Raw genomic sequence first — 26,357 nt, 5'->3', positions numbered from 1 at the left:
CCTCCTCGACCTCTCCACTGCTTTTGACACCGTCTCCCATCACACAATCATCTTCAAACTACACACAGCATGAAAACAAGGAACAGCACTTCAATGGATAGCTTCCTTCCCATCGGGAAGAACATGAGTCAGGTTCTCTATGCCCACTTCAGAACCCAAGGATCTCATCTGCGGTGTCCCACCGGGATAATCAATCAGCCAAACACCCTTCAACATATACATGACTCCTTTGGCAAACATCATGAGATCCCACCAAATCAACGTCTTCTCCTATGTTAACACCACCCAGCTAATTGTTTACCACTCAGAAGACACTTTCAACCACCAAGACAAACTTCACTGAATCTGCCACAGCACTGAATCTGCCCTCCTCTCGGTGACTGACAAGATCAAAATGTCACAGGATAGAGGGGGTTCCATGATTCTAGTGCTGCTGGACCTGTCTGCGGCCTTTGATACCGTGTCCCACAACATCCTTCTCAGCCGCTTGCAGGGTGTGGGGATAGGAGGCTTAGCACTAACCTGGTTGGAGAGTTTCCTCTCCGGAAGATCGCAATCAATCAGCCTTGCCCCTACAGATCCATCTCGAGGGTGCTCACAAAAGGGGTGCCACAGGGCTCTTGTCTCAGCCCTACATTATTCAATGTTTATGTGGCCCCCCCTTGCTGAGATTGTACGAAAATACGGGTTCACACCAGTCTCTTACGCTGATGACACTCAGCTCCTCTACCCTTTCAACTCCCTTGGCCCTAAAGTGAAGGAAAACTTTGCTGAGGGTATGAGGGCAGTGTCACATTGGATGGCAGCAAACTGCCTCCAATGCAATGTGGCAAAAACAGAGATTATGCTCTTCGGCAAAGCTAATCTCCTGTGGTCTCCCGATTGGTGGCCACTGGACCTGGGTCCAGTTCCAACATCAAAGCCACATGTCCAAAATTTAGGGGTTAAAATTGACCAAAAACTAACCCTCAAGGATCACACGAACCATATTGCAGGACTGTGCTTTCACACCATTGGCCTTCTAAGACGAGTCTTCCCATACCTCCCTGATACCCATAGGAAGACTCTCGTACAGGCCTTGGTCACTAGCCGCCTGGACTACTGCAACGCCCTGCTGACACTTGCTAACGCGGATGCAGTGGGACGTTTGCAGGTAGTCCAGAATACGGCGGCTAGACTGGTCATGAATGTACCACCTAGGACGCCATCCAAGCCCCTGCTGGAGGAACTGCATTGGCTTCCCATACGGCAGCCAATCAGTTTTAATATTTGTTGCACGGTACATAAAAGCTTATATGGAGATAGCCCTAAATATCTCTCCCAATCACTAGAGCTGTATCAACCCTGTTGGTCACTCCGCTCCTGCAATCAAGCCCTCTTGAAACCACCAGTCACAAAAAAATCCAGACAGGGAGACCGAGCATTCTCCTCAATTGGCCCCGCTCTATGGAACAAACTTCCCAATGAGCTGAGACTGACTACTAATCATATGTCTTTCAGAAAGTCTCTAAAAACTCTACTCTTCCGTGAAGCATTCCAACCGTAATAACTACCTCACCATATCTGCTAATTGTGACACTCTGGCCCTGATGAGCAAAGCGCGGAGATACCCTCACGGGATTGATTCCTGCGCGATATAAGAATTTAAATAAATAAATAAATAATGCATGACCAGTGTGGCCTACTGAATGAAAAAAACTGCCTTAAGCTCAACACTGACAAAACTGAAGTGCTGATCTTTGGGAATAAGAGCTCACCTTGGGACTCCACCTGGTGGCCCGACAATTTTGTACCCACATCCACCCCAACGAATCATGCTAGAAACCTAGGTCTCATCCTTGACACCGCTCTCACCATGAAGTCCCAGGTCAATGCTGTCATATCCTCATGCTTCCACCTCCTCTGCATGTTACACAAAATCTTCAAGTGGCTGCCACTGGCACCAGATATACCATCAAGCGGGCCATAATCACAAGCATATGGCAACACACTCTACACAAGCACCCCAACCCAGCTCCTTCACAGACATCAACCAATCCAAAACACCCTGCCAGACTTGTCCTTGATGTCCCAGGCTGAACCCACACCACTACTCGGAGAAATGACTGGCTCCCCATCCGAAAGAGCTGCCAGTTCATACTTCTCACACACGCATTCAAGACACTGCACAACATGGAACCCAATTACCTAAATACCGGCTTCCCTTCCACAAACCCACCAGACAACTTCACTCTGTCTCACTCCCACACACACACTCCACATCTGCAGAGCCAGAATGGGAGTTTGAACATTCTCCTACCAAGCTGCCAAATCCTCGATGGACCTCCTCCAAGAAATTAAGGCCTCGTCCGCACTACCTGAATTCCACAAAAAGCTGAAGACCTAGCTATTCAGTTAGTCTTCTTGTGGGATCATAATGTTGACAGAGACAGCCTGTATACACTCACCTACCCAGTGTCTAGACACCGTCAAAGGTGACAAGTAAAGCACTACAAATCCACTTTCCATTACATTATGTTATGTCCTTGCTCTAAACAGGAGGCCAGCAGACTAACCCTTGGAGTCACTCTGGGAATCCTGGGTTCAGGTTCAATCCTTCTGACTGAGTCAGGAGGGGAGCAATCCAGCAAGACAGAAGAGCAACAATACAGTAATCTAGAAGAACAGCAGTCCAGGAAAGCAGCAGTCCATTCAGCAACACAGCAGTCCTTCCTGGCAGAGTCTCTACAGGGTCAGAAGTGTACTGCAGAGTTTGTGTCGGAGGTCCAATATTTATACCAGGTGCCTCCTTTGAGGTGGGAGAAGCTTCTAGAGGTTTCCCTTTGAATTGCAGCGTCTTCCTGCCTCCCCCACCCCCAGAGTGAATACAGGAGGTATACAGCCCTTTTTGTAGAGGCAGAACACATCCTGTTCAAGGGTAAGTAGGGCTGTGCTCAGCTCTATCTACCCATTCTGCCAGTGATGGACCATCCAGGCACATCAAAGCTCTCCACTGTGAGTGGATGTCTAAGGGGAATACACAAAGCCCAACTGTCAGCTACACCCAGTCATGTGATCCAGAGAGAGGCTGCCGGCAGAAAAATGCAAACTTTCTAAAAGTGCCATTTTCAAAAATGAAATTTAAAATCTGACTTTACCATAAGTGAGAATTTTTTACAAAGACAGCAAAAAGGAACTGGTTACCTGTCCCCATTTGGAACTTACAGCTTATTGAATGCAATAAGGTAATTCTAATGTTATCCTGTGGGAGAGGTAAGCCTTGCACTAGTGAAAAATGAATGTAGGAGTTTTTCATTTCCAGGACATGAAATACTTAAAAGTACTTGTCCTACTTTTTAAATACCCTGTACTCTGCCCTGCGAGCTGTCCAGGGACTACCCTATGAGTGATATATGTATTAAAAACGGAAGGTTTGGGCCTGGCAAAAAGGTTAATTTAGGAATTCAAAACAGAACACAACCTGCAAAGGCTGGACTAAGACATGTTTAAGGGCTACTTAAATCGGTGGCACAATCCGTGCAGGTCCACTAGTAGTAATTCATTTACAGGGCCCATGCACAAATAGTGCCACTTTAGAAGGGTCTTACAAGTAAATTTAGTGCGCCACTTGGGAATGAGGCAATTCTTCCAGGTTTTAAAGAGTGCTCAAGCCCTTTAGCGCTGGCTTGCAGTGGAAAAGTGAACAGTCATAAAAGGCAACAAAAACAGGTTCAGTATACAGGAGAGTAAAGGAAAAAAAAGTGTAGAGATGACCCAGCAGAAATGGCCACATCCAAGGATGTTATATAAATACTGCATACATATATACACACATGCATGGGTGTGGCTGAACCGTCATTAGAAACAAGTTCTTAGGGTGATGCTTATGGTGAAGGCTAAACATGGTACAGAAGTGCAGATTGAAAAGTGAGTTTAGGTAGTTTGCCCGCCTGGGCAATTAAAAAGAGGATGCCAATTTTACCTACATTTGATGCGTTACAAGTAAAAGGTGGCCAAGCTTCACAAGCACTGGGGAAACAAAATGATGAGAGAGCATAGGGTTAGAACAGGGAGTAAAGGAGACCTTAAAAAGAAGAGGCAAAGGATTATATGTTTTATGTAACAGTATATACAAATATTGAACACTGAACAAACTTTATATGTACCTGATCCACAAACAAAAGCATCATAGGCAGCTTCGTGGGGGCATGATTCCTCCACTAAATGTAACAAACGAGAATAAACACAATAATTAACTGAAATGCCTGGGTAGCTTTTCCAGTTCAATCATACTGTATGGTTTCCTCAACATTCTGTTCGCAGGTACTCTGATGCGTTCATACAAGGCAGAGAGAGGTGCTGGTAGAAACCTACATTTTGACATAAAAAATAAAGCAATGCACGCACGAAGACTATTCGAACAGTAAGCCATGAAAACCTTTTATCGTGGCCTTAAAGGTCGCCTAACCTCTTAATGCCCGCTTTACATATTCCATAAAATGTCCCTTGGTGTTGGGTGTAAATATCTAGCAAAATCACAAAATGAAATGATGGACAGAGTGTTGAAACTTTTCAAACACTCATCCCCAGTCTCAGATCTGGGTTTAATCCATAGTTATTTTGCTCGCTATGTCACCCCAGTTTGAACCCAGCCATGTGTAAATCAGGCTAGACCCTGCTCCCCATGAGAACAGTTCAGCCTGAACTGAAAAGCCAGGTCCTTCCTGGCCCGGAAACAAGCATCCTGGGACCGGTTCCGGGGTATCACCCCTCATCAGCCAGGTTAGCTTGAATCCAGTGGTGCAGCGAGCTACGGACCCACGTCTAGGCATACCCTTAGCCACTTAGGACGCACACAGCAACATCACAAAATAAAATGATTGACGGTGTGTTGAAACTGGGGTGGCACAGTGAGCAAAAGAACAATTGACTAAACCCAGATCGCTTGACTGGGGGTGAGTGGCTAAAAGGGTTCAGCACTCAGTCCATCATCTTGTTTTGTTTGCTATGTTTACCCTAAGTGGCAAGGGTATGCCCAGATGTGGGCCCTTTGCTCGCTGTGCTACTGGATTCAAGCTAGCCTGGCTGATGAGGGGTGAAACCACGAAACAAGTTCCAAGATGCTGATTTCCGGTCCAGGGAGGACCTGGCCTGACAGTTCTGGCTGGGCTGTTCCCATGAAGAGCAGGGTCAACATTAATGTAAACATGTGATGATCAACTGACGTAAACTAGGCTGTGATAGTTTATATTGAAGAGATTCAATTTGGATGTTTATTCTCCCAAGAGAATATAGGCAAATGTCACGCTGATTAGCCAGTTCCCAATCCAGATTTCACTCTCAATCAAAGCCAGCTATAGAAGCAGAGAGCAGCCATGTGGGAATTCCTGTCTGTCATGCCTCAAGCCCCCTCCCCGGTGCGCTAGCCCTTTAATTGTGCGCTATATAGGTATTCGTGACCCAGGGAGCGACGCTTCACGTTCTAGCGTCTAGCTCCGTTGGGTTAGTTTCTGTGCCTGACTTCCTGTGCCTGACTTCCGGTTTCTTCTTCGTCCTGGCGTTCTCCCGCTGTGAGAGTGACATCGGCTCTGTGGTTCGGTTTAAGAACCTTTGCGGGCCGTCTCTCTTGTGCACAAAGCGCCTCCCCACCGCACTTGTGCAATTTGACACGTTCCGTGTCTTTTTCCTATTTTCTGCTGCTGTGCAGTGTTCTGGAGTCCCGCCCGGCGGCCGGGTTTGTCTCCGCCATCCGGCGGGATCTCCTCTCCCTACCTTTGCCTCCTTGCTGCTCCGCTTGTCAGCCGGGTTTTGCTCCGCTGACGGGCCAGGCGTCCTCCCCTTGTTATTGGCCTCATTTCCCGCTCCGCTTGTCAGCCGGGTTTTGCTCCGCTGACGGGCCGGACACTCCTTCACCTTTCCTTCTTCCTACCACACCAGATTTGCCCCGCTGCCAGCCGGGTTCTGCTCCGTTGGCGGCCGGGTTGCTACAGGTGTGCTGCCCTTAGTTAGTTAGGACTTTTCTTCGTCCCTTCACTCACAAATTACTTTGGGGGTAATTCAGCTCTGGTGCTTTCTTCACCTCATTTGGACTTGACATCTTGCGTGGACCAGAGAGGAATGGGCTACAGTTGCATGTTCCAGAAACACGGTAACAGCGCATTCTTGCGCTGCCCTTTGTAATTGGTATTAGTACTACGGTATTGCAGTGTATGATTCCCTGTTTTGTTTGTTGTAGATGTTGTTTCCACTATCCAGGATATGACAACCGAATTCTTATGATTCAAATAATCCTTTGGGGTGTGCTTCGTGGCAGTTTAGACTGAAGATCAGAGTAAGCAGTATATCTTGTTCTTCACGCCATATACAAGTATACTTGAGGTCCTTCAACTTATGAAGGTATTGTCTTCTTCACTGCAGCTCCAGTTGTATCCCTGTCCAGAGGTCCTCTCATATCCATTCAGGAACATTCACATACAAGTAGCTAGGTATGAAAGGTTATGTTGTATAATTGGGAATGTGATTGTCCTCTGCAGATGTAAGAATATAACCCTTTGCATTACAGTCTCTCTTGATTGCCAAGCCCACAAGAAGGTTGAGACGACCAGTCTGAAGATCCTCAACACCCACTTGTTACCCCCAACCTTTCCTTGTTTTCTCCCCCTGTTTTCCCCTGTTTTGGCCTCCTGTGCTCTAGTGCTTGATAGAGCCGGAAGGCTGCAGGGGAAGGCTGTGGATTATACTTCGGATTCCTGACGCTCCTGCAGAATCTTCGTGTATCCTTTACACTGTCCATGGCAAAGCACAAACCTGTTCTTCCCTGACAGAACTCTGATAACAAATGGGCAGCCTTGCGATTTCAAAAAATATTCCAAATATTCAACAGGCAGGAATAATATATAATATTTAGCCTACTAAATTAGCGTAGGGTTTACAATTAGCATTAAGGTCTAGGATGCCATTTAAACATGCACATTTTTTTAAATGTTCTTATTGTTTTCATTAATGACAGCATTTTTAAACTGCAATTTTATTCTCCTTTTGAATCCTTTTGAATCATTACTGCACATTTTATCTGTACAAGATTAAGGCTTTTAAAATCCACCTTTAAAGGTATTGATTTCTTAGAGCAAAGCTTGAGTGTGTAGTTTACAAGGCAAACACATTGTTTTTGATGTCCTCTGTGTCCCTGAACCGGTTCGGCGGATATGTAACCTGAAAACACTGCCTCTAACTTGCTCCCCCTACTCCTGCCACTTCCTTTGCGAACCCTGTCGTCAGGGGTAGTAAACGATATATAAATATACTTAAAATTACAGCTTGGAGGTGCCTGTTACAGACAAAGGTGCGGGGGTCTAAGCATTCTGCAGGTGACCAGGAGAAAAGAGTTTGGGATCAGGCACGACCATCTTTGCTACAACCACCTCTCCCCCTGTTCCACAGAAGTTAACCTGGAAGTAATTGTCTCAAATTAATGGTTGTTATAGTGGCCTAGCTGTTAGATGCCTAATAATGTAAGGATAATAGGAGTGTGTGCCATTGCCTCTGGATTGCTCACATTGCTTTTTTGACCTCCTAATGTCATCTCTAACCCCTTGAAAGGGCTCCACTTACAACAAAACATACGCATCTTCAACATGCTGGTGGTTGCTGTTTAAAGGACAACAAGCTGCCATGAGCCCCTGCAGAGAAGGCACTTTCCATTTCATTATACACTGAAGTAGCACAGATACGCAGACATGTAAAACACTCACATTACCATGCTCTGTCAATGTTCACATTTCAAATAGTGCAACAACTTCAATAAGTCCTGCCAGCAATATCCAGACAGATTAAATAGGTTGCACACCAGCCCTAGGTTGTCTTAAAACAATCAAACTCAATAAAATGCCCAAACATTTCAACAACTACAACCTCTACTATCCCGAGCAAATCATAGATAGTTGTTTAGGCCTTCCACCAAAATAAATTAGACAAATCTCTATCTCTAATTAATGTAGAAGACTTGTTTAGAATCTTCACCGTTAGGTTTCTACGCACTTGCGTACAAGCACCGAAATGGCACCTCTTTTCACAATTGTGCCTCGCACCCCAACATACATATCATAAGAAAAGTAAAAACTTTTATGACACATATATATATATATACACTGAGTGTGCTGTCAATGATTAATAAATAACCAGGAGGTTTTTTTGTTAAGCAGTGCCATAGAAATCACTATGTATGTATTTAGGTGTTTAGTTAAACACCAGCTTGCTGCCTTGTAAACTCTTCAGTGTGAGGAGTGCATGTTTGTTTATAAAAGAAATTCTAGGGACACTATTGGAAATGGCCCTTTTTGCTGATTTATCCCCAAACTTTTTGCTTCTTCCTCCTATTTTGCTTGTGTTGGTTTTAGGACTCTGGGCACTTTACCACTGCTAATCTGTGCTAAAGTGCATATGCTCGCTGTGTAAATTGTGTTCTGGATTGGTGCTTCCATGACTGGATATTTGATTTACTTGTTGTTCCCTAGGTAAGTGATCTGAGTGTGCCAGGGCTTGTGAATCAAATGCTACTAGTGGGCCTGCAGCCCTGATTGTGCCACCCACGTGAGTAGCTTTTAAAAAGGTAACTCAGACCTGCCATTGCAGAGTCTGCACGCAGTTGTGTCGACTTGTCCAGTGCACATACTTGCCAGTCCCTAACTTCACCTTTTCTTACATGTAAGGCACCCCAAAGGTAGGCCCAAGGTACCCCGGTGGGCAGGGTGAAGTGTATGTGAAAGGTAGGACATGCCCTGGTGTGTGTGGCAAGCCCTGATAGTGAATTACAGCCCATTGTTTTTCACTATTGCAAAGCTTCCTGTTCTCATAGGCCAGAATGGGCAGTTTGATTAGAACATCTTATAATCCTAAACTGAATGAGGGAACAAGGTTGAAATTCGCTGAGCTCAGAATGTTAAAATACATCATTTAGTGAAGATGGTTTTTACATTCTGTGTTTAAAAACACAATTTTTAGAAAGTAGGCGTTTCCTTGCTCAGTCATCCTGTGTGCCTCTGCTGGAATGTAGATTGCCTGTCTGGGTTCTGGATGACAGAAGGCTGGGGAGCAGGAGGGGCTCCAGATAGTCTAGGTGGGTCCGGAAAGGGCTGAATAGACTTGAGCTGCGATGGGGGAAGGGGGAGGAGATTTCCTTGCACCTCAAAGGGCCTGGTCTGCCTCTGACAATGCCGTCTTCACCCCCTGGCAGGAAATCACACCAGAGAAGGCCGAAATGGAAGCTGTGAGCAAGGACAACCACTTTGCTGTGTGCTTTGCTGTGTTGGCATGCAGTGGCTGCTTCTGTCTTGGGCAGTGAAAGGACTGGACTGAACTTTCTGCAATCTACTTTTGTGAGTTTCTCCAAGGATTTGAGGTAGAGCTTGCCCCCTGTTCAAGAAGTCTCAGGAACAGCAAAGACCTCAAGCTCTTCTGCCCTCAACACTGGGGACTGTGTGTTTTGTGCTGCAACAGAAGAAAAGCAACTCGTTGACTTCTACGACGCCGCTGCCGACTGTGTTCCGAAGGCACCGCAAAGGGCACCGCCGCACAGCGACCCTGGTCCACAGCCAACGCCTGCTGACCCCGCCACCGAGCCGCTGCTCGTACTACGACCTGTGGGCATCGCACGCCGCACTGCCTCGCTTCACTCTGAAGCCTGGGCACCGCAGGGAGCAGCGCCCCACGGCGACCCTGGTCTCACTGACGATGCCTGCTGACTCCGCCACCAAGTCGCTGATTGCACCGCGACCTGTGGGCACCGCACTGCGCACCACCTTGCTTCACGACGACGCCTTGGCCTCCACGACGCCGCCTTGGCTCCCCGACGACGACGCTCCACGCCAAAATTGGCACTGCTCCTTGCACCGTTGTTCGAGGGCACCGCTCGTAAAGTTAACGATGCACCGCCCTCATCCTGCACCCAGCCATGGCCTACCGACGCCGGTGCCATCAACTCCAGTACGTCAGCCGATGGCATCGCTTTAGCAACGAAGACGCCGCTGCTTGCACCGTGACCTGCTAGCACCATGACGAGCACTGTCTTCATCTCGCACCACGACCCTGGTCTCACCGATGCCATCTGACAATGCCACCGAGCCGCTGTTCACACCGCGACCTGAGGACACTGCACGCCTCACCGCTGCACTTCGCACTGCAGCATCCGACGCCGGCCGATGCCAGCACTCCTGACTCGAACAGACAGGAGATCGACCAGCAACGCGTGTGATTCGAGGGCCCGGACGACTCCTGCACCGAGCTCCGGAACAGACGACTGCGGACGCCGTGTTTTCGGGAGCTCAACGAGAGGCCGCCGACACCCTGCATTTCTAAAAGCCTTCCCAACACCGTAGTTGGCCTCCGATGCCGCCGTCAGCCAGAACTGTTTGGATTTGTTTGCTCACAATGCCGTGATAGCCCCGGACGGAGCTATCAACATCAAGGAACTGCTTTTAAAGAGTATTTTGATAACTGTGGATTTTTAAGTACTGTATTGTGGATTTGTATCGTTTTTGGTCTTGTCTCAAGTATATAAAAATATTGGATATTTTTCTAAACTGATGTGGTGTCCTTTTGTAGTGCTTACACTGTATTACTGTTGGTCATGTGCAAATGATTTACCCACTGCCTCTAAGATAAGCCTGGCTGCTCGTGCCCAGCTACCATTGAGGTGAGCAGGGGTTATTTTAGGAGTGTAACTCCCTTATTCTGACTAGAGTGGTGGTTTCGGCCTGGCTTTGGGGCATGCCCTAGCCTGCCAAAAATCCCATTTCTAACATACACCTAATAACAGCCTGTGGTACTGCACCCTTTCCGTCGATAACATTCACCAAGTAACAAGTCTGTGGTACTACACCCCTTCCTTCGTGAAAGGAATTTATTTGTTTATTATGCTACTGCAGACATGCTTTTAAACGAAAAAAAAATTGCATCTGCAACGCCAATAGCTCGCATTTTGACTAATGTGAGACCCATTGCATTGCAAATGCTTCTTTTCTGAGCAGCCTCCTGTGTGACTTCAGCTATGAATAGGTAATTGCAGCAGGAAGCAAAGAACAAACCATCAATTTGCCGAATCGAAGTTAAAATCTAAGACAAAGTAAAAGGAAACAAGCAACGACAACAGAAGAATCAATAAAAAAAGAATGTTCTCCCAAACAGGAGATAAAGTAGGCATGCGTATGTACACCGTACTTTACTGGTGCTCCTCAGTTGAAAGGAAGGCTGAAAGGAAGTGAGGTATCGGCTGCCAGATGAATGATGGTGGAATGAGCCAACGGTAAACGGGAGGTGGGAATAGAGTGGTTTTAATGCTGAAAGCAGTTCTTGCAGATAGAGCCTGCGAGTTGTAGCTCGACCTAAAAAACTACCAGATGCCTTGATAAACGCTACAAGGGTTTGGTGGCATAGGGGTTTGTAAACTATGTTACACCACAATCCATCATACCTGCAGAAAAAGTAGGAACAAACAAAAAAAGGTAACAACGTTTTATTAGGACAGAAAAATCCCCTGCATGGCGACACCCCCACCCTGAGTGCCCCAGCCGCATGGATATCTAGATCTCTGGTATTGGTTTTTAGTTATGGCCGAACACAGATCATGTGTGTGTGCCATGGCCTGGTCTGTCTTAGGGTAATGCGGACTGGTTGGACTGGGAAGGACGCACCAAATGCTACCCTAAATGAAGGTAGAGGGATACTGCTTTTACCTTGAGTTAAGTGACTCCAGCAGGGTGGTGACGGCATACCCATTTTCTGTTCAGTAGAATCAGTAATATGAACAGACCTTTTTACTTGTGTCAATGCAGTGGGACCTACTAGCTCACTCATGTAACATTCCATGGCTGTGTACTTAACTCATCCTAGGCCTGCAAGGATGGTATGCAGCACCAGACAGCATGTGATACTTGTGTGTGAGTACTGGGAGAGCACTTGAGACTTGCATGTTCATGCCGAGTTGCATGTGTGTGCATGTGGATGGTACACAATACATGGAGGCCCGTGAGTTCCATTTTGGAAGCACGGGGCCTGCAGAGGCCGGAGAGGTGAGGACTGCAACATCCAGACAGGAGATGTGTATTTGTTATGTCAAGAGAGGAGCACAGCAGAAGGCTCTTTGATACATGGGCTGGTCAGTGAGGCCTGGGCTCATTGTCAAGGAGATGGTGAGATTGATAAGGTTGGCACTATCAGAGAATCTGATACAAAGGAAGGTTTAGTCCTGTGAACCTTTATGGGGCATATTTCAGTGGAGGCTGGCAGCCAGTGTTATACCCAGTAACTCCTTTGGCCTGTGTCATAGTTTACTCAGAAGAAAAGCCACTCCAGCTTTGGCAGACTGTCCCTTTGACAAAGGGCATTACAGAGCACTTTATAGGAGCGGACACCCCCAAAAATAAATTTCAAAGATGCTATGTTGTGTTATCTAATGGTAGGGTGCACAACTCCCATGGGAGGGTGTTCTGGAGTTGAAGCAGGAATGATGGGCTAGTTTCTGGAGGAATTCAAGAACTGAGGAGGCTCTCATATGCAGGAGCAGATCGTTTTATGCTCTAGGAGCGAGGAAGGAGAAGGCACGATTGACTGGCTGATCTGGTTCTGTATGCGGTGTGAGTGCAATGCTGTAGTTCAGCTTGCGTGTAATAAGGGTTTGGGTGATTGTTCTGCAAGTGTTGGTGGGGAGCCATTTGAAGATGTTCTTGACCTCCTTGTGTGTATGGAAGCAGGGGACAAAGAATGCATTCACTTGGCCAGTCATGGTGAGTTGGCAGTTGATTACTATTCCAAGGTTCTTTGCATGGGTTGCCGGGAGGGTTGTGGTTCAGAATTCGTAAGGCCACCAGGTGCAGTCCCAGAGTGAGGAGTCTTTGATGAAGATTACTACTTCTGTTTGGTCTGTTTTGAGCTTGAGGCAGTTGGTTTTTACACATCTGGAGACTGATCATGCAGACGCAGAAACGTTTATTTTTATTTATTTTATAGTTTTATAGAGCGCAAACCAGACCCTTGAGGGTATCAGAGCGCTTTATAGTATTAAGGGTGAAGTACAGAGCGTTGGGAAGGGAGGGATCACTTGGGTAAAATAGGGGATACATAATGCAAGAAAACACGCAGTCTAAAGTTGTGGCTACATGTGGGAAAGAAATTAAAACAGGTAGATCCATTGTACAAGAAGCCACATAGTCTCAACTCTTGGGGGAATGCCCAGGAGTGCAGGAATAGGTATAATACATAGAAAGATAATGTAACGTCTTCATTAGGCGAGATATTTACCCACTAAGAAGCTTTTGGTCTCCTTCTTAAAGTGTGCCAAGGATGGAAGTCTTCTGATGGCGGGTGGGAGAGAGTTCCAAATTCTTGGCGCAGCTCCAGTGAAGGCCCGACTGTAGATTTTTTTCTTCCGGAAGCGTGCAGGTTGCAGCCGTAGGTCTTTGAAAGATCGGGAGTTTCTGGGTCCTCCTGATATCACGAGTTTTTGTGCGAGAAATGTAGGGGAGTTGTTATAAAGAGCTTTGTGAGTAATGCAGGCCAGTTTATATTGGATTCTGGCCTCTAGGGGAAGCCAGTTCAGCGCTTTGAGGTGGGAAGAGATGTGGTCGAATTTCTTTGAGCCGGTTAGTAGTCTGGCGGCGGTGATAGACAGGCTTTCGATGGGGCCGGAGATTTCTTGGGTAGCCCTGCAAGAGTAGAGCATCCATATTCTAATCTGGAAATGACTAGTGCCTGTACTGCTGTTCTAAGGTCGGAAACATCGAGGAAGGGTTTTAGGCTTCTTAGGTAACTCAGGTGGAATCTAGCCGTTTTGGCCATAGAGTTTATATGTCCACGCATATTCAGGCTGCCGTTCAGGGTTATTCCAAGGGATTTCGCTGAGTCAACAATGGTAGGAGGGCAGTTTAGTGCAGAGATGGTCTTGATCCATTCCTGGATGTCTGGATTGGGTTTGGGTGGAAGAGATCAGAAGAAATTCAGTTTTATTTGCGTTGAGATTAAGCTGGTTGGCGGCGAGCCAGTGGACTGTCAGCTTCAAGGCCTCATTCAGGGAGAAAATGTCCTCAGGGGAAGAGATTTTCATGTAGATTTGTGTGTCGCTGGCATAGATAAGGTTGGAGATATTGGCAGCACGTAGAACCTCGGTGAGAGGTTCAAGGTAAAGGTTATAGAGAGAGAGGGTTGAGCCTTGGGGGACTCCAACTGTAACTGGAGAAGGGGCGGATAGATTACCGTTGATGAGGACTCACTGTTAGAGGTTTTGTAGGAAGGATCTGAACCCTTCAAGGACGGTGCCATCCAACCCCATCCTGAGCTTGAGGCATTCAAGGAGAATTTGATGGTTAACCGTGTCGAAGGCAGAGGAAAGGTCTAGGAGGATTAGGAGACAGGTTTTGCCTTGGTCAAGGGCTTGGAGAGCGTCATCTCAATGTGGAGGAGGGTGGTTTCCGTGCTGTGTCCCGATCTGAACCCGGATTGGAAGTAATCTAACAGGTGAAATTTGTTGATGAGAAGGCTCAGTTGCTGTTGCACACATCTTCCCAGAACTTTGGCTAGGAGTGGGATGTTAGATATGGGTCTATAGTTCTCAGCGGAAACAGGTCCAGCGTGGGTTTTTTAGGATGGGGACAACTTGGCCAGCCTTGAGCGAAACAGGAATTGAGCCCTGGAGGAGGGCGGCGTTGATTATTGAGGTCCAGGAAGGGATGACAGCCTGAGAGGCTGCAGCTAGGCAGTTAGATGGAAGAGGATCATTGAATTGATTGTTCTGGTTTAAGGAGGCAAGAATTTTCGAGTTAGAGTGTTCGTCATAGATTTTAAAATTGGGCCAGTGCGCTAGGTTTTTGGGGGAGGTTTGGGAGGGCAACACGGAGAGAAGAGGTAGAGCTGGCAGATTTTGATTTTGGTGGTGAATTGCGGATTTCAATTTGTTACCTAGGGCAGAAATTTTGTCGCAGAAGATGGAAGAGAATTCCTCAGTTGTTATTAGGGGTTTAGGTGTTTCTTTGGAGGTTTTCGCTAGTTTGTTGGATTGGTGTTTGACCAAACCAAACAGCTTGCAAGGTCGATTTTTGGCGCTCTCTAGTTCGGTTCTGAAGAATTTTTTTTTTTGAGTTGAGGATTTTCTTATTGTAGGCATTTCTGGCCTGGCGGAGATGCTTTAGATGTGCTGCTGAAGGGTGTTGTTTCCAGTTACGTTCAGTCTGTCGAAGGAATCTCCTCTCCTTGTTGAGGTATCTGCTGAACCAGGGATTTCGGTATTTGATCTGGGTTCTTTTTAATTTTAATGGTGCCAGGTCGTCGAGAATGTCGGATATGGTTGAGGAGTAATGATCCGCTAGGTTGTCGACCAAAGTGCACTGGGGGGGGGCTAGGTCGGTCTCATAACGCGCTGCCATTTTCTCGTGGTCAAGGTTCTTGGTGTCTCTAAACCATCATTTGGGAATCACGGGCTGAGGTGTCCATGTCTTGTAAGTGCTGGGCAGGAGGAAGGTGATGGCGTGGTGGTGAGACCAATCACAAGGGTCAATGGAGAGAAGTTTGACCGCTGATTCTTTAGCAATGATCCAATCTAGGGTGGTGCATTTTGAATGGTTGCGGAGGGAGCAGGCTTGGGTAAGGGCTTGATCGGTCAAGAAGTCTCTAATGGCATTGACCTGAGTATCCTTAGGGTCGTTCCAATGCAAGTTAACGTCGCCAAGGAAAATGTCATTAAAGTTTGTAGGAAACCTTGGCTGTGATGATTTTGATGAGGAGGTCCGTAAGGGTGTCATTCTTGCCTGGGGTGGTAAAAGATGTGTAGTTTGCACAGTTAAGAAGTGTTGTTGGAGATGGAGATGGAGATGGAGAGTGCGAGGTATTCACAGGAGTCTGTAGGGTCCACCTGCAGTTCCGTAACAAAGAGGTTGGAGTGGTAGATGCAGGCAATGCCACCCCCTTTTTTCTTTGAGTGCCTGTCCATCCTTACGATGTTATAGTTGGGTGGGACTAAGAGGTCTAGGTAGGGCGATGAGGATTCCTTGAGCCAAAATTCAGTCAAAATCTCTAGGTCTGATTTATGTCTCAGAATGAGGTCGGCGACATCAGATGCATGTTTTACAGCTGACCAAGTTTATTAGGAGGCCGGCTAGGGAGGGGCTGGAGTAAGTGTCAGAGTAGAAGCAGAGATGGGAACTCTAGCAAGGTTGCTATTTACCACCCCTCTGATGCGAAGGGTAGCAGATCAGTTAGGGTTAGATGCAACTGTGTCGATAGGGAGTACTTCCCTCAGGTCAGAGGGGCATGGGGTGGTCAAGGCAGAGTCGTAACCACTGAGGTCAGCTACTTCTTCCTACGATAATTTTGAGGGATTAAGCATGCCAGGAGTAGGTTTGTAGGTATGGAGGAGAGCAAGAATGTCCTCCTCTGAGAGGTGGCAGGGTTGCTTGTGGGGGCGCATGTGTCTCAGGGAAGGTGGTAGGGGGGTGAAGGAGGGGCTTAGTGACGGGGATGTGGGTCGCGTTCTGTGAGAGCCAAAGATTGGAGAAGGAGAGTTTGGTGATGTGAAGAGGGTGCTTTAGGTCCAGAATGGACTTGTGGATGCCCAGTGTTAATTCGGTGGCTCTGCGGTGAAGATTATCAATGTCTCTAAGAAAGGTAGGTTCTGGCCGGCAGGGGGCCAGTTGTAAGGGAGCGGTCCTGATAGTGTGTGCTGGCAGCCTAGAGGTGGATTTAGGCGGGCTGAGTGCCGGTTGCAGGCGCGCTATTCGGACGGAGTGAGGGGGGCTAGGTCGATCGGTGTGACGAGAGGGAAAATCTTGTGGGCAGGGGGCCGAAAGGGGGGGGGGGTGATTTTGTCTGACTGTGTGTGTGGCTTAGTGGAGGGGCTAACTCGACCAAAGTTCTGGGCTCTATTAGGCGTTTCCATACCAGTATTTTTTTTTTTTTTTTTTTTTTTTTTTTTTTAAAGTTCAAAGTTCAAAGTTTTATTTATTATGATTTGGCTCTCATCGAGGGCCACATAAAATAACATACATAATATCAAATAACAAAATAAGGACACGATACAGACAACTTCAGAAGTAACAAGTAAATATAAGCAAATAATAAACTCCGCAGCATCTCCCAAACTCATATTAATATATATCTAAAAATCCTTTAAAATAATTAAATAATCTGGAACAGAACATTTCGTTAGGCGGGCAGTACAGAGCATGGCAAAACATTTTTATATTCAAAATTCCCAACTGTAAACAGATAGGTTTTATCCATTTTTTGCGCCATACATGTAATATCGGGCAAACAAACAATACGTGGTTGAGGTCTTGAGCAGCATTATTGCATAGATTGCATAAAGGTGTCACATCATACCATTTTGCAAGAAGTGTATTAAGTGGAAGCAAGTTATGGCGTAAGAGGAACCATATCCTACGAACACCATGAGGTATATTCCACCTTAAATATTGTTGTGCAAGTTTAGGTGTATAAGTTAGGACCAGAGCTTCCCTTTCTTTATACTTCTGTTGGGCCAGTATATCCATCTTAAAGCATAGTTCCCAGGACCTACTTTTTAGCTTTTGCTTTAATTCTAATGGAGAAATAGAAAATAACATACTTTCATCTAATTCCAGTAGTACAACAGCTTTTCTAAAATTTTTCACCAGCTGCGAAAACTCATTAAAGGTACCTAAAAGCTCTTTTTTTATGAGTTCACGTAGGGTTCCTGGTTTAGCTCTGGCCAGGGAAGCTATCCACCTCACAAGAGCGGCCAGCCCTTGGGCCCAGCAACTTCGCAGACCAAATTCTAGTCTGCAGGAAGTCGTGGAGCAGGCTGAATTAAGTGAGGAGATTTTCCTTAATACCTTTCCCTCCACTTTTTGCATAAAATCCCATTGCTTTAGATCCACCAATTCTATTCCATAAAGAAGGGTGGCAGGAATCTTCGCACGAAACACCTCCAAGCAAGAGGAGAAGTGCCTCTTCCCTGTCGCATTATATAATGAACATAATCCCATACCGTGGGCAGTTGCCTTTCTAGAGTTATTTTCAATGTGAGGCTTCTCACTAAGGTTAGAAGATATAATTTTGCCCAAAAATGTATAGGAGTTAACTACTTCAAGTTTTTCTCCGCTTAATGACCAATTATAGTTCCTCGATCTGCACTTCTTTTTACCAAAGATGCACATGATCTTGGTTTTAGAACTATTAATTTTCATACAGTGTTTTTCCGCGAAATCATTCAAAGTATGGAGACGATTAGCGAGACCCTTAGGAGTCAAGTCTAAAATTAGTATGTCGTCAGCATACATTAGAATAGATACGGCAGTCCCTCCAATTACTGGGGCGAAACCATCACTTTCTGCAATTACCGTAGGCAGATCGGCCATGTACAGGGAAAACAATGTGGGTGCTAGTATACAACCCTGTTTTAACCCATTGCGTGAGGGGATTGCTTGCGTAAGACCCCTTTCTCCGCCTTGTAGCACCTTACACCAGGTGTTACAGTGCAGGGACATAACTAACTCCAATAAGTATCGCGGCATACCAAATGACATCAATTTTCTCCACAGCGTCGGTCGGTCAACCCTATCGAACGCTGCGGAGAAATCAATAAATGCTGCATATATGCCCCCACCACGAACACGCACGTATTTGTCCGTAATTACATGCAACATAGTTAGGTTATCTAAAGTTCCATGCTCTTTTCGGAAGCCTGTCTGTTCCCTGGGAATAACATTATTTACAAAAGCCCAGTCTGTTATTAATATTAATAGCAGTTTAGCGAAGATTTTTCCAATCGCATCTAATAACGCAATTAGGCGATAATTAGCAGGATTCTCACGGTCTCCTTTTTTAAAAATTGGGATTAAAATACTTCCCCGCCAAGAGTCAGGAACTGTTCGCTTTTTGAAGCATGCCTGAAACACAGGAAGCAGGATCCTGCTCCAATTTGTTACGTCTTGCTTTATTATAGACATGGGCACTTCATCTGGACCCATAGCCCCAGAAGAACGCATGCTCTTAATTGCGGTGGCTATGGAGTACTCAGTGGGGAGTTCCATTTTATCATCAATGTTACCGTCTGGAACCCAAGTGTCCCCGCCTGCTCCATTGGATGCATATAAGGTGAGCACATATTGGATCCAGACATCTTCAGTAATAACAGTGGGAGTGGATGTTTTAACAGACCCACATCCTTGTCTTATTATGGACCAAAAAGCTCTAGAGTTTTTACACCAAGATGCTTCTCTTAGACTGATCCATACCATATCTTCTTTGTCTCTTTTTAATTTGGCTCTCAATCTCACCCTCCTTCGCTTTAGTAACGCTAGCTGTCTCCCAATTTCTCCTGATCTGAATAGATATTGCGTCCTAACAAGTTTGTTAATCTCTTTATTTAACTTTAATAAAGGACTAGGAGAGAAGTATTTCTTTTTAATCTTTCCTTTACTCCTAGCCATTTCAGTGATTTTTAGGATAAGCGTTTCAAGGAATATAAATTCCCTACCTTGCCAAGAGTCAAGATTAGTTAGAAATTGAATAAGGATGTTTTGTACATTATTATTAGAGTTGATACCCCAATAACATCTCCCAGAAACGCAATTGATAGAAAAGCCTTTATTCATTAGAGACCAGCGGTCAGATTCCGGGGGTATTAATGAGACAGTTAGTTTAATAATTTTATGGTCACTCAGAGGGGTATGTGTAATTACCAGATCTTTAAAACAAGAGAACGTATCAAAATCTGTTATTGCATAATCCAAAATGGATTCACCCCTGATAGAGCCATGTGTATAATTAGCAGGGGAATCAGAGGGCATTCTACCATTTATAATAATTCCCTCCATAGCACTAAGCTCCCCAAGAAGGATCTTGCCCCTTTTATTCGTTTTTATATTATTAGGCAAGCAAGCTTGGGGAATATTAAAAACTTCTTCTTTTACTTTGTTACGAAACAGGTCTAGGGAAGTATTGGACACTTTACAATTTAAGTCCCCCACCAGTAATAAGTACGGTGGGTCATCCACCTCTAATACCTGCTTTATGTAGGCAAACATACGTTTTAACACTGGAGTAAAAATATCTTCAGGAGGGATGTAGGCATTTAATATTATAAACGACGACCGTTGTACAACAGTATCCAGATTAGAAATGGTTATAGATTGAAATAGATTACTTTCATCCTTTTGGTGTGAGAATTGCCATTGTAATGTATTAGATAGCAAACAAGCAATTCCACCTTTAGCGTGGCCCCTTTTGGAAGACGTTGCAGCGGCTTCTAGGATGAAGTAATCATTCCCCCCATACGGGAGAGTATCACACCATGTTTCTTGTATACAGTACATATCTGCCTTCAGAGAAAGAAGATAATCAAATTTCTCCGGACAGTTAGACAATCCAGCAGCATTCCAAGACACTATATTTAAACACTGGTTAAAGATATGAAGATGATCGTGGGTTTCTCGAGGTGGTGTTTGAGAGAACTCCCGGTAACCAGTTCCACCTTGAAGCATCTTCATCTAGAGGGTTATCCGTGTTACCCGTTAAAGGCAAAACCTGTGAAACCATACGTTTACCTCTGGAAAGCCAAATTTTCAGGTCATTATTACCTACAGGATAATCATCCTGACCAGAGGATAACCTTGTGATTCCTTCAACGAAAGAATAACATATGTTTTTGTTAACAAAAGGTAACACGTCAATGCCTCTACGTTGAAAGGCTTCTGCTTGTTGAAGGACCAGATTAGCAATAATTTTTGAATAAAACTTGACCCTTGTTCGTTGGCCATTTATATTTCTTATAGGAAAAACTAAATCAATATCATTTGTCTGGACCAACTTTAAGCTTTCAATTTCATTAAAACAGCTTAGTAGCCAAGATCTATTCATTCTCAAATCAGAATCAAGTAAGGGCAAAAAATCCAGTAACAAAGTATCCACATAGGAAGTAGTACCCTTAGATGTCTGTTGAGAAACATTTCTGGGTACTTCCACCTGAGGCAGAAAAATAGGGGCTGTGGGATTAAATACTCTTGTTACTATTGAAGAATGTCTGTCAGTCACATTCATAGGTTGGGAAACATGGGCACCACTTGCAGACCCAGAAATCAACAAATTCGGAGTTGCATCATCTGTGGCCTCAGTTACTAATCCAAAAATCACCCCATTCGTAGTTACTTCAGCTGGGGTATCATTGGAGTCATTTAAGATACCTTCCGGCTCTACATTATCCAGCATAACAGAACGGGGACTATGCCCTCTTCCTATGGAAGCGGGCATTTCAGTTATTACATGTTTTGGAAAAATAATTTGTCTAGGTCTTTTCTTTTTGTATTTACGCATCGGTTTCCCCTTTTTTACTCTTGTTGTCATTTTGGAAACTCGGGGAGACCCAGAGAGACTTTCTGGCACCTTTTTATCTGGCACAAAAATGGGAAAGAGATCATGGGCCCCTGTTTGAGCTTCTTGACACACATTCTCTACCTGCTCAACTAGGGATGTTTCCGTTCCCAAAAGCGGGACCGATGAAGAGCATGGAATAGTGGGCTTACAAGTCTCCTGCTCCATTGGTAATCCCAATGGCGCAATTCCCTTCCCTTCAGTAGAGGAAATAGCCTCTTGATGTACAACAGGCTCAGGGTTAGAAGGGGCCACTAAAGACACAGGTTCATTTACAACTTTTTTCACATTTTGTGCCAACAATACTTGTAGTATTTCAGTAACAGAGGATAGAATACAATCAGAATTTACAGCAAATTTACCCATTAACAATAGAATGGAAGACAAAATTTGCTCCAAGGCTATGAGTGACTCAGAGATGGGTTTATCATTCATTGGGTAACTTGAAGATGTAAGAGGACAAATCCCCGATAGATTAAAATGACGGGATTGATCATTGCTCAGTGGAGATAAGTTATCTGTGGATTTGACAGAAGGGGTACTGCTATATAATAGCAGACCAGACGGTGTTTCTCCAATTAGCGTTTTATTAACTACAGTGGGAGGCAGAGATGACTTTTCCACATATCTTCCACAGAGTTCAAGATCAATACTAGTGGCTATGGACACATCACCCTTATCATCGTCCAAAATATCATTCCCCTTGTAGACATCATGTATCAGTGATTGCGATGTTAACGGGGGATCAACCACAGCCATATGTTCAGAACTAATTGGCAGAACCGCCACCTTAGACTGGCTTAGTGATCTCTTTATTTCCACCATGGGAGTCACCTCACTACCTTCCACCTTACTTATGCAGGGATTTAATTGCTGTACTGAATCATTATCAAATTTCCTGGAAGCTTCAAGCGATCTATCTAAGCTTTTTTCCCAAATTTGATTTAAATGCAACTGACCTTTCATAATAGCACCGTTAGTTTGTGTTTTTTTTTTCAAATGAATCGGACCGTGTGTTGTACCAAGATTCTCCATTACAACCTTCCCAGATCGTAATGTCTTAGCCTCCATCTTATTAAAGATATAACAAAGCCTACAATAAAGGTCCCAAACTTATAAAATAACAGTTAAAAATAATACACAAAATGAAATGAAGTGAGAGAGATACTAACAGTCTACTACTCTATGCCAATATTTCTGTCAGCATTAGCGTTACCAACCAATATAATAACGCAGACTAGTATATATACACATACGACTGAAGAGTCAAGATACCGGGGCCCAGCCCGGCCTACCTCGGCCACTGAGGGCCACAGAGGGCCCGCCCTTGTCCCGGGCTTCTCCCGGGCGCTACCCGCGCGCTCCCGCGCAGCGGGGTTCGAAAACTCTTTTTATTGACTGCCCTTAAAAGGGGGCGTGGCCTTGAGGGAGAGCGTCACCAGGTGGGATCGGTGAGGCAGCTGCTGGGACTCTTGGGAGTTGGAGTCCAGCAGTCTGCACGCTCGCAGCCCTGAGTGCCTCAAGCCCTTATTCCTCAGATGACAGTTGCAGCAAGGAGCTGTCCCAGTGAAGCGGGACCCGCGAAGCGGGTCCGGCGAAAAGTAGCGCTTTCAAATGCGCTTCAGCACGAACACAGGTCGCTGTATGACAGTCCTCCAGCGCTCAGCTCAGGTGCAGTTCAGCAGGCAAGGGGTGTGGAAAGGTAATCCAGTATGGTAGGCCCTAGTAGGAGTTTCCGTATCCCGGAGTACAGGAAGATTCCTTGGGATGAAGGTTGATGGTTTAGACACGCTTCTGGGGGTATAGTTATAGTTATTGGTATGTGCTAGATGCGTGATAGCGGGGCTGGGTTGGCATGTGAAGTGGGCCCTAGGGGGAGTTTCGGAAGCCAACGGAGTGGGAATCGCTTGAAGGTCTAGGTTCGGTGATGTGGGCGTGCAGTGGTTGGCATGCGTTGGTGGCAGGGTGTCAGGGCCGGGCTGCCCAGTGACAAGGTCACTGGCAGGAGTGTTTGGTGCGAGGCAAGGCACACTGGGCAGATCGATCGAGAGGTGGAGTGGCAGAAGCGTGGACTGAGACGGGTTGTGAACATGTTTTTAAGGAGGGTGAAGAGGTCTGCAAATTTGATGAGGTTTTTGGGGAGGCCCTTGAAATTAAGATAATGCCGATGTTGTATAATGTGATGGTAAGATCAGCACGCAGGGTTGCAGATGGAGTGATTGAGAGTTTTTTTCTGTGAGGGATGTTCCTGGCTTTACTTTGAGGAGGCTCGAGGAGGCATTGCGCCAGATGAATGTTTTCCTGGAATAGAAGATGAGGTCTTTGATGACCGTGCCCTGGTTAACGCAGAGACGATGATCAGATATCAGGGTCTCTGGATGACTTTTCAGGATGGAGTGTTTAAAGGATTTGGATGCGGATTCGGAGAGATTAGGAGGATAGATAACGGTGTAGTAATTATCCCCAGTGGAGGTTAGGCAGGGCTCTGCCATGCTGGGGAAGAGTAATGGGATTGCCGCCTCAGCGTTCGGTTTGCGTTGTGAAATATATACGCAGGTCTGCCCTACTATCAAGGTTTGCTTATGAAAAAGTGCAGCCGAGCCTAGATGGACCATCTGAATGAGCAGCTAAAAGCAAGTACAAGGGCTGTTAGACATATGCCCAGGCCCGGTTGGGGGTTTACCAGGTCACATTCAGTAGAGTAGGTTGAGAGGGCGGTAGAACAAAGCCCATACACTAAGATGGCCTCTGTAAAGGTCTTCTTTCTGTTATTCTGTTCTATCGGGTAGCTTCTGGCCCAGTCCTCTTTCTATTGATGTGAAAGCATGGTTCAGTCCTCTTTCACTTACTAGGAGTGGGCAAATGAGGACAGCTTCTACTGCATGATGCAAGCGTCATTAAAGTGGATGAACCAGCACATAAAAGGTTAAGATGGCCGTCTTAGACAGTTACAATCCTAGGGTGTATACAGAGCAAGAGCCTCTTAAGTGGCGCACAAAAAGAACATCCCTACAGTCATGGTAGCTAGCCTCGGGCCCACCGTCCGTAGGTCTGGGAGGCTATGACAAAAAACAGCAAGCGTCTCTCAACTCACCAACAATCATAGTAGCCAGCGTGGGGTGCCATGAGGAAACTGCATCAGAGGCGGGCAGATGGCTGGCTTAACACCAGCATCAAACCGTAATTACAGGCAGGCGGGAAGCGGGCTCGGCTCTACATTGGAGCGCCGTGAAGAATGACAGCATCAGAGGCAAACGGAAGGCAGGCTCGACACCGGCATCCAACTCCAGTCCCACACAGCACCACAGGCAGGCGGGAGGCAGGCTCAAGCTGGCATCAAATATCGGGCACAAATTTCTTTAAATGCTCAAAGCTCGGCACTGTAGGCAGGCGGAGGACGGTCTCAACAGGCATCAGAGGCAGGCTGAAACACCGGCACCAGACTCGGCATCAGATGCGGGCGATGGGCGGGCTCTGCATCAGCATCTACTCTGGCTGAGGACGTCACGGCGAGCGCAGCCAGCTCCTCACCAGAGCACCATTGAAGTTTAGTTGGACGATCCCTCCAGTAGCAATCGAGGGTCCGCTTCTCAGTAGGGCGCCGTTGTTACTCCACGAGCGTGAGGCAAGACGGTCGGCGACGGGGGGAAAGCGGCAACCCTCTCCCAGAGATCATCGAAATAGGTAAGCCCAATATCTGGAAACTCAAAACTTGTTGCACCAGGATCGCAGCTTGTAGTGTTTCTGTAGAGGGTTGCAGCGCGAGGTGGATGGCCGGGTTATCCAGGGATAGATACCGATTTGGTGATCCCCAACCCGGGAGCTCTGAAGAAGAGCTCCTACCTGGCGGCCATCTTGGCATTGGTCCGGTTGGCATTTAGTCGGAAGGAAGAATATGAGGTGGATGTCGTCAGCATAGGATGTGATGTTGATTCTATGGGGGCAGATGATGCAGGCGAGTGGGATCATATAAGAGTTGAAAACGATGGCGCTAACTGAGGATATCTGTGGAATGTTGCAAATAAGGTCGACAGCATCTGAGGTGAATGGGGACAGGCTTATAAACTGGGTGCAGCCTGTCAGAACAAAAGTGCAAATCCAGCAAAGTGTGGGACCTTGTGTGCTTTAGGCAGATACTGTAGCAGGATGATTGTTCTGTAGTTGTCTAGCGTCTTTGGGTCTGCTAAAGGTTTCTTGACAGGTGGGGGGAGGGGGAAGTACTGTGGCATGTTTCCAGGTAGGTGGCTTTGATAAGCCAGTCATTGAAGATTCGGGTGAGGGCTGTGCTGATGGGGTCCAGTCCTTGGAGTCCAGAAATGGTGAAGACAGGAGTCAGAGGGTGCTCCCGAGTGTATGGATTCTGGGTGTTATGGTTTCTCAAGTGGCAATGGTGTGTTACGGGTCAGGATGGTCCTCTGTGTGTTAGTAGAGAGGGGCAGGAGGGCTTCAAGGGTCCGTTGGGGGCGGGGATTTGAGGTTTTCGTAGAAGATGGTGATCTTGTTGCTGATGAATAGGGACAGCTTGGTTCGGAGGTCCTTAGAGAGGTTACACTGCTGATGCTTGCTGCTGGAGAGGTGAAGCCTTTCAGCATAGCAAAACCTCCTTGTCGCTGTTGGTGCTGCTTTCTATGCAGGTGGTGAGCACAGAGCATTTGGTGGCTCTGACTTGAGGTCAGTCGTGTCTGAGGGCAGATTTGTAGGTGCTCTTGTAGGTGTCAAAGATGTTTCTTGATTTAGAGTATAAATATGGGAGCATGTTCCCCATACTTTGTTGACCAGCACAGTCTTTACAAAAGAGGGAGGATCGTCAAGATTTCTTACTGCTGGAAACAGGACTGGGGAACAAGGTCTGTCAGTTACCCTTCCAACTAAGGGGACATCACCCCGGAAGTCAAAGCTACCTGCTCTGAGCCTGGTGTACCAGACTTCGGTCAGCCTGCTAAGACCGGCCAAGATCAGATAGCTCTGTGAGAGTGCCTGGAGGGAGT

General features: G+C 46.2%; 1 protein-coding gene across 3 annotated transcripts in view; it reads right to left on the bottom strand.

The window, feature by feature from the left end:
• Positions 1–26,357, bottom strand: part of PNLDC1 (PARN like ribonuclease domain containing exonuclease 1) — a 458,177-nt gene that overhangs the window by 114,071 nt on the left and 317,749 nt on the right. For all 3 annotated transcript variants that reach the window (XR_013598671.1, XM_078653131.1, XM_078653121.1), the window contains exons 14-15: positions 4,146–4,199; positions 3,966–4,008 (exon numbers count right to left, since the gene is read on the bottom strand). Coding sequence is in view for 2 of the 3 variants with exons in the window: in XM_078653131.1 (XP_078509257.1) it covers positions 3,966–4,008; positions 4,146–4,199 (97 nt within the window). In the remaining variant the exon portion in view is untranslated. The remainder of the gene's footprint in view (positions 1–3,965; positions 4,009–4,145; positions 4,200–26,357) is intronic.

The sequence above is a fragment of the Lissotriton helveticus genome, chromosome 1_1 (assembly GCF_964261635.1).
Source record: "Lissotriton helveticus chromosome 1_1, aLisHel1.1, whole genome shotgun sequence".
NCBI lineage: Eukaryota > Metazoa > Chordata > Amphibia > Caudata > Salamandridae > Lissotriton > Lissotriton helveticus.
Note: the sequence above shows the minus strand (reverse complement) of the source record. Positions and strands in the feature narration are given on the sequence as shown.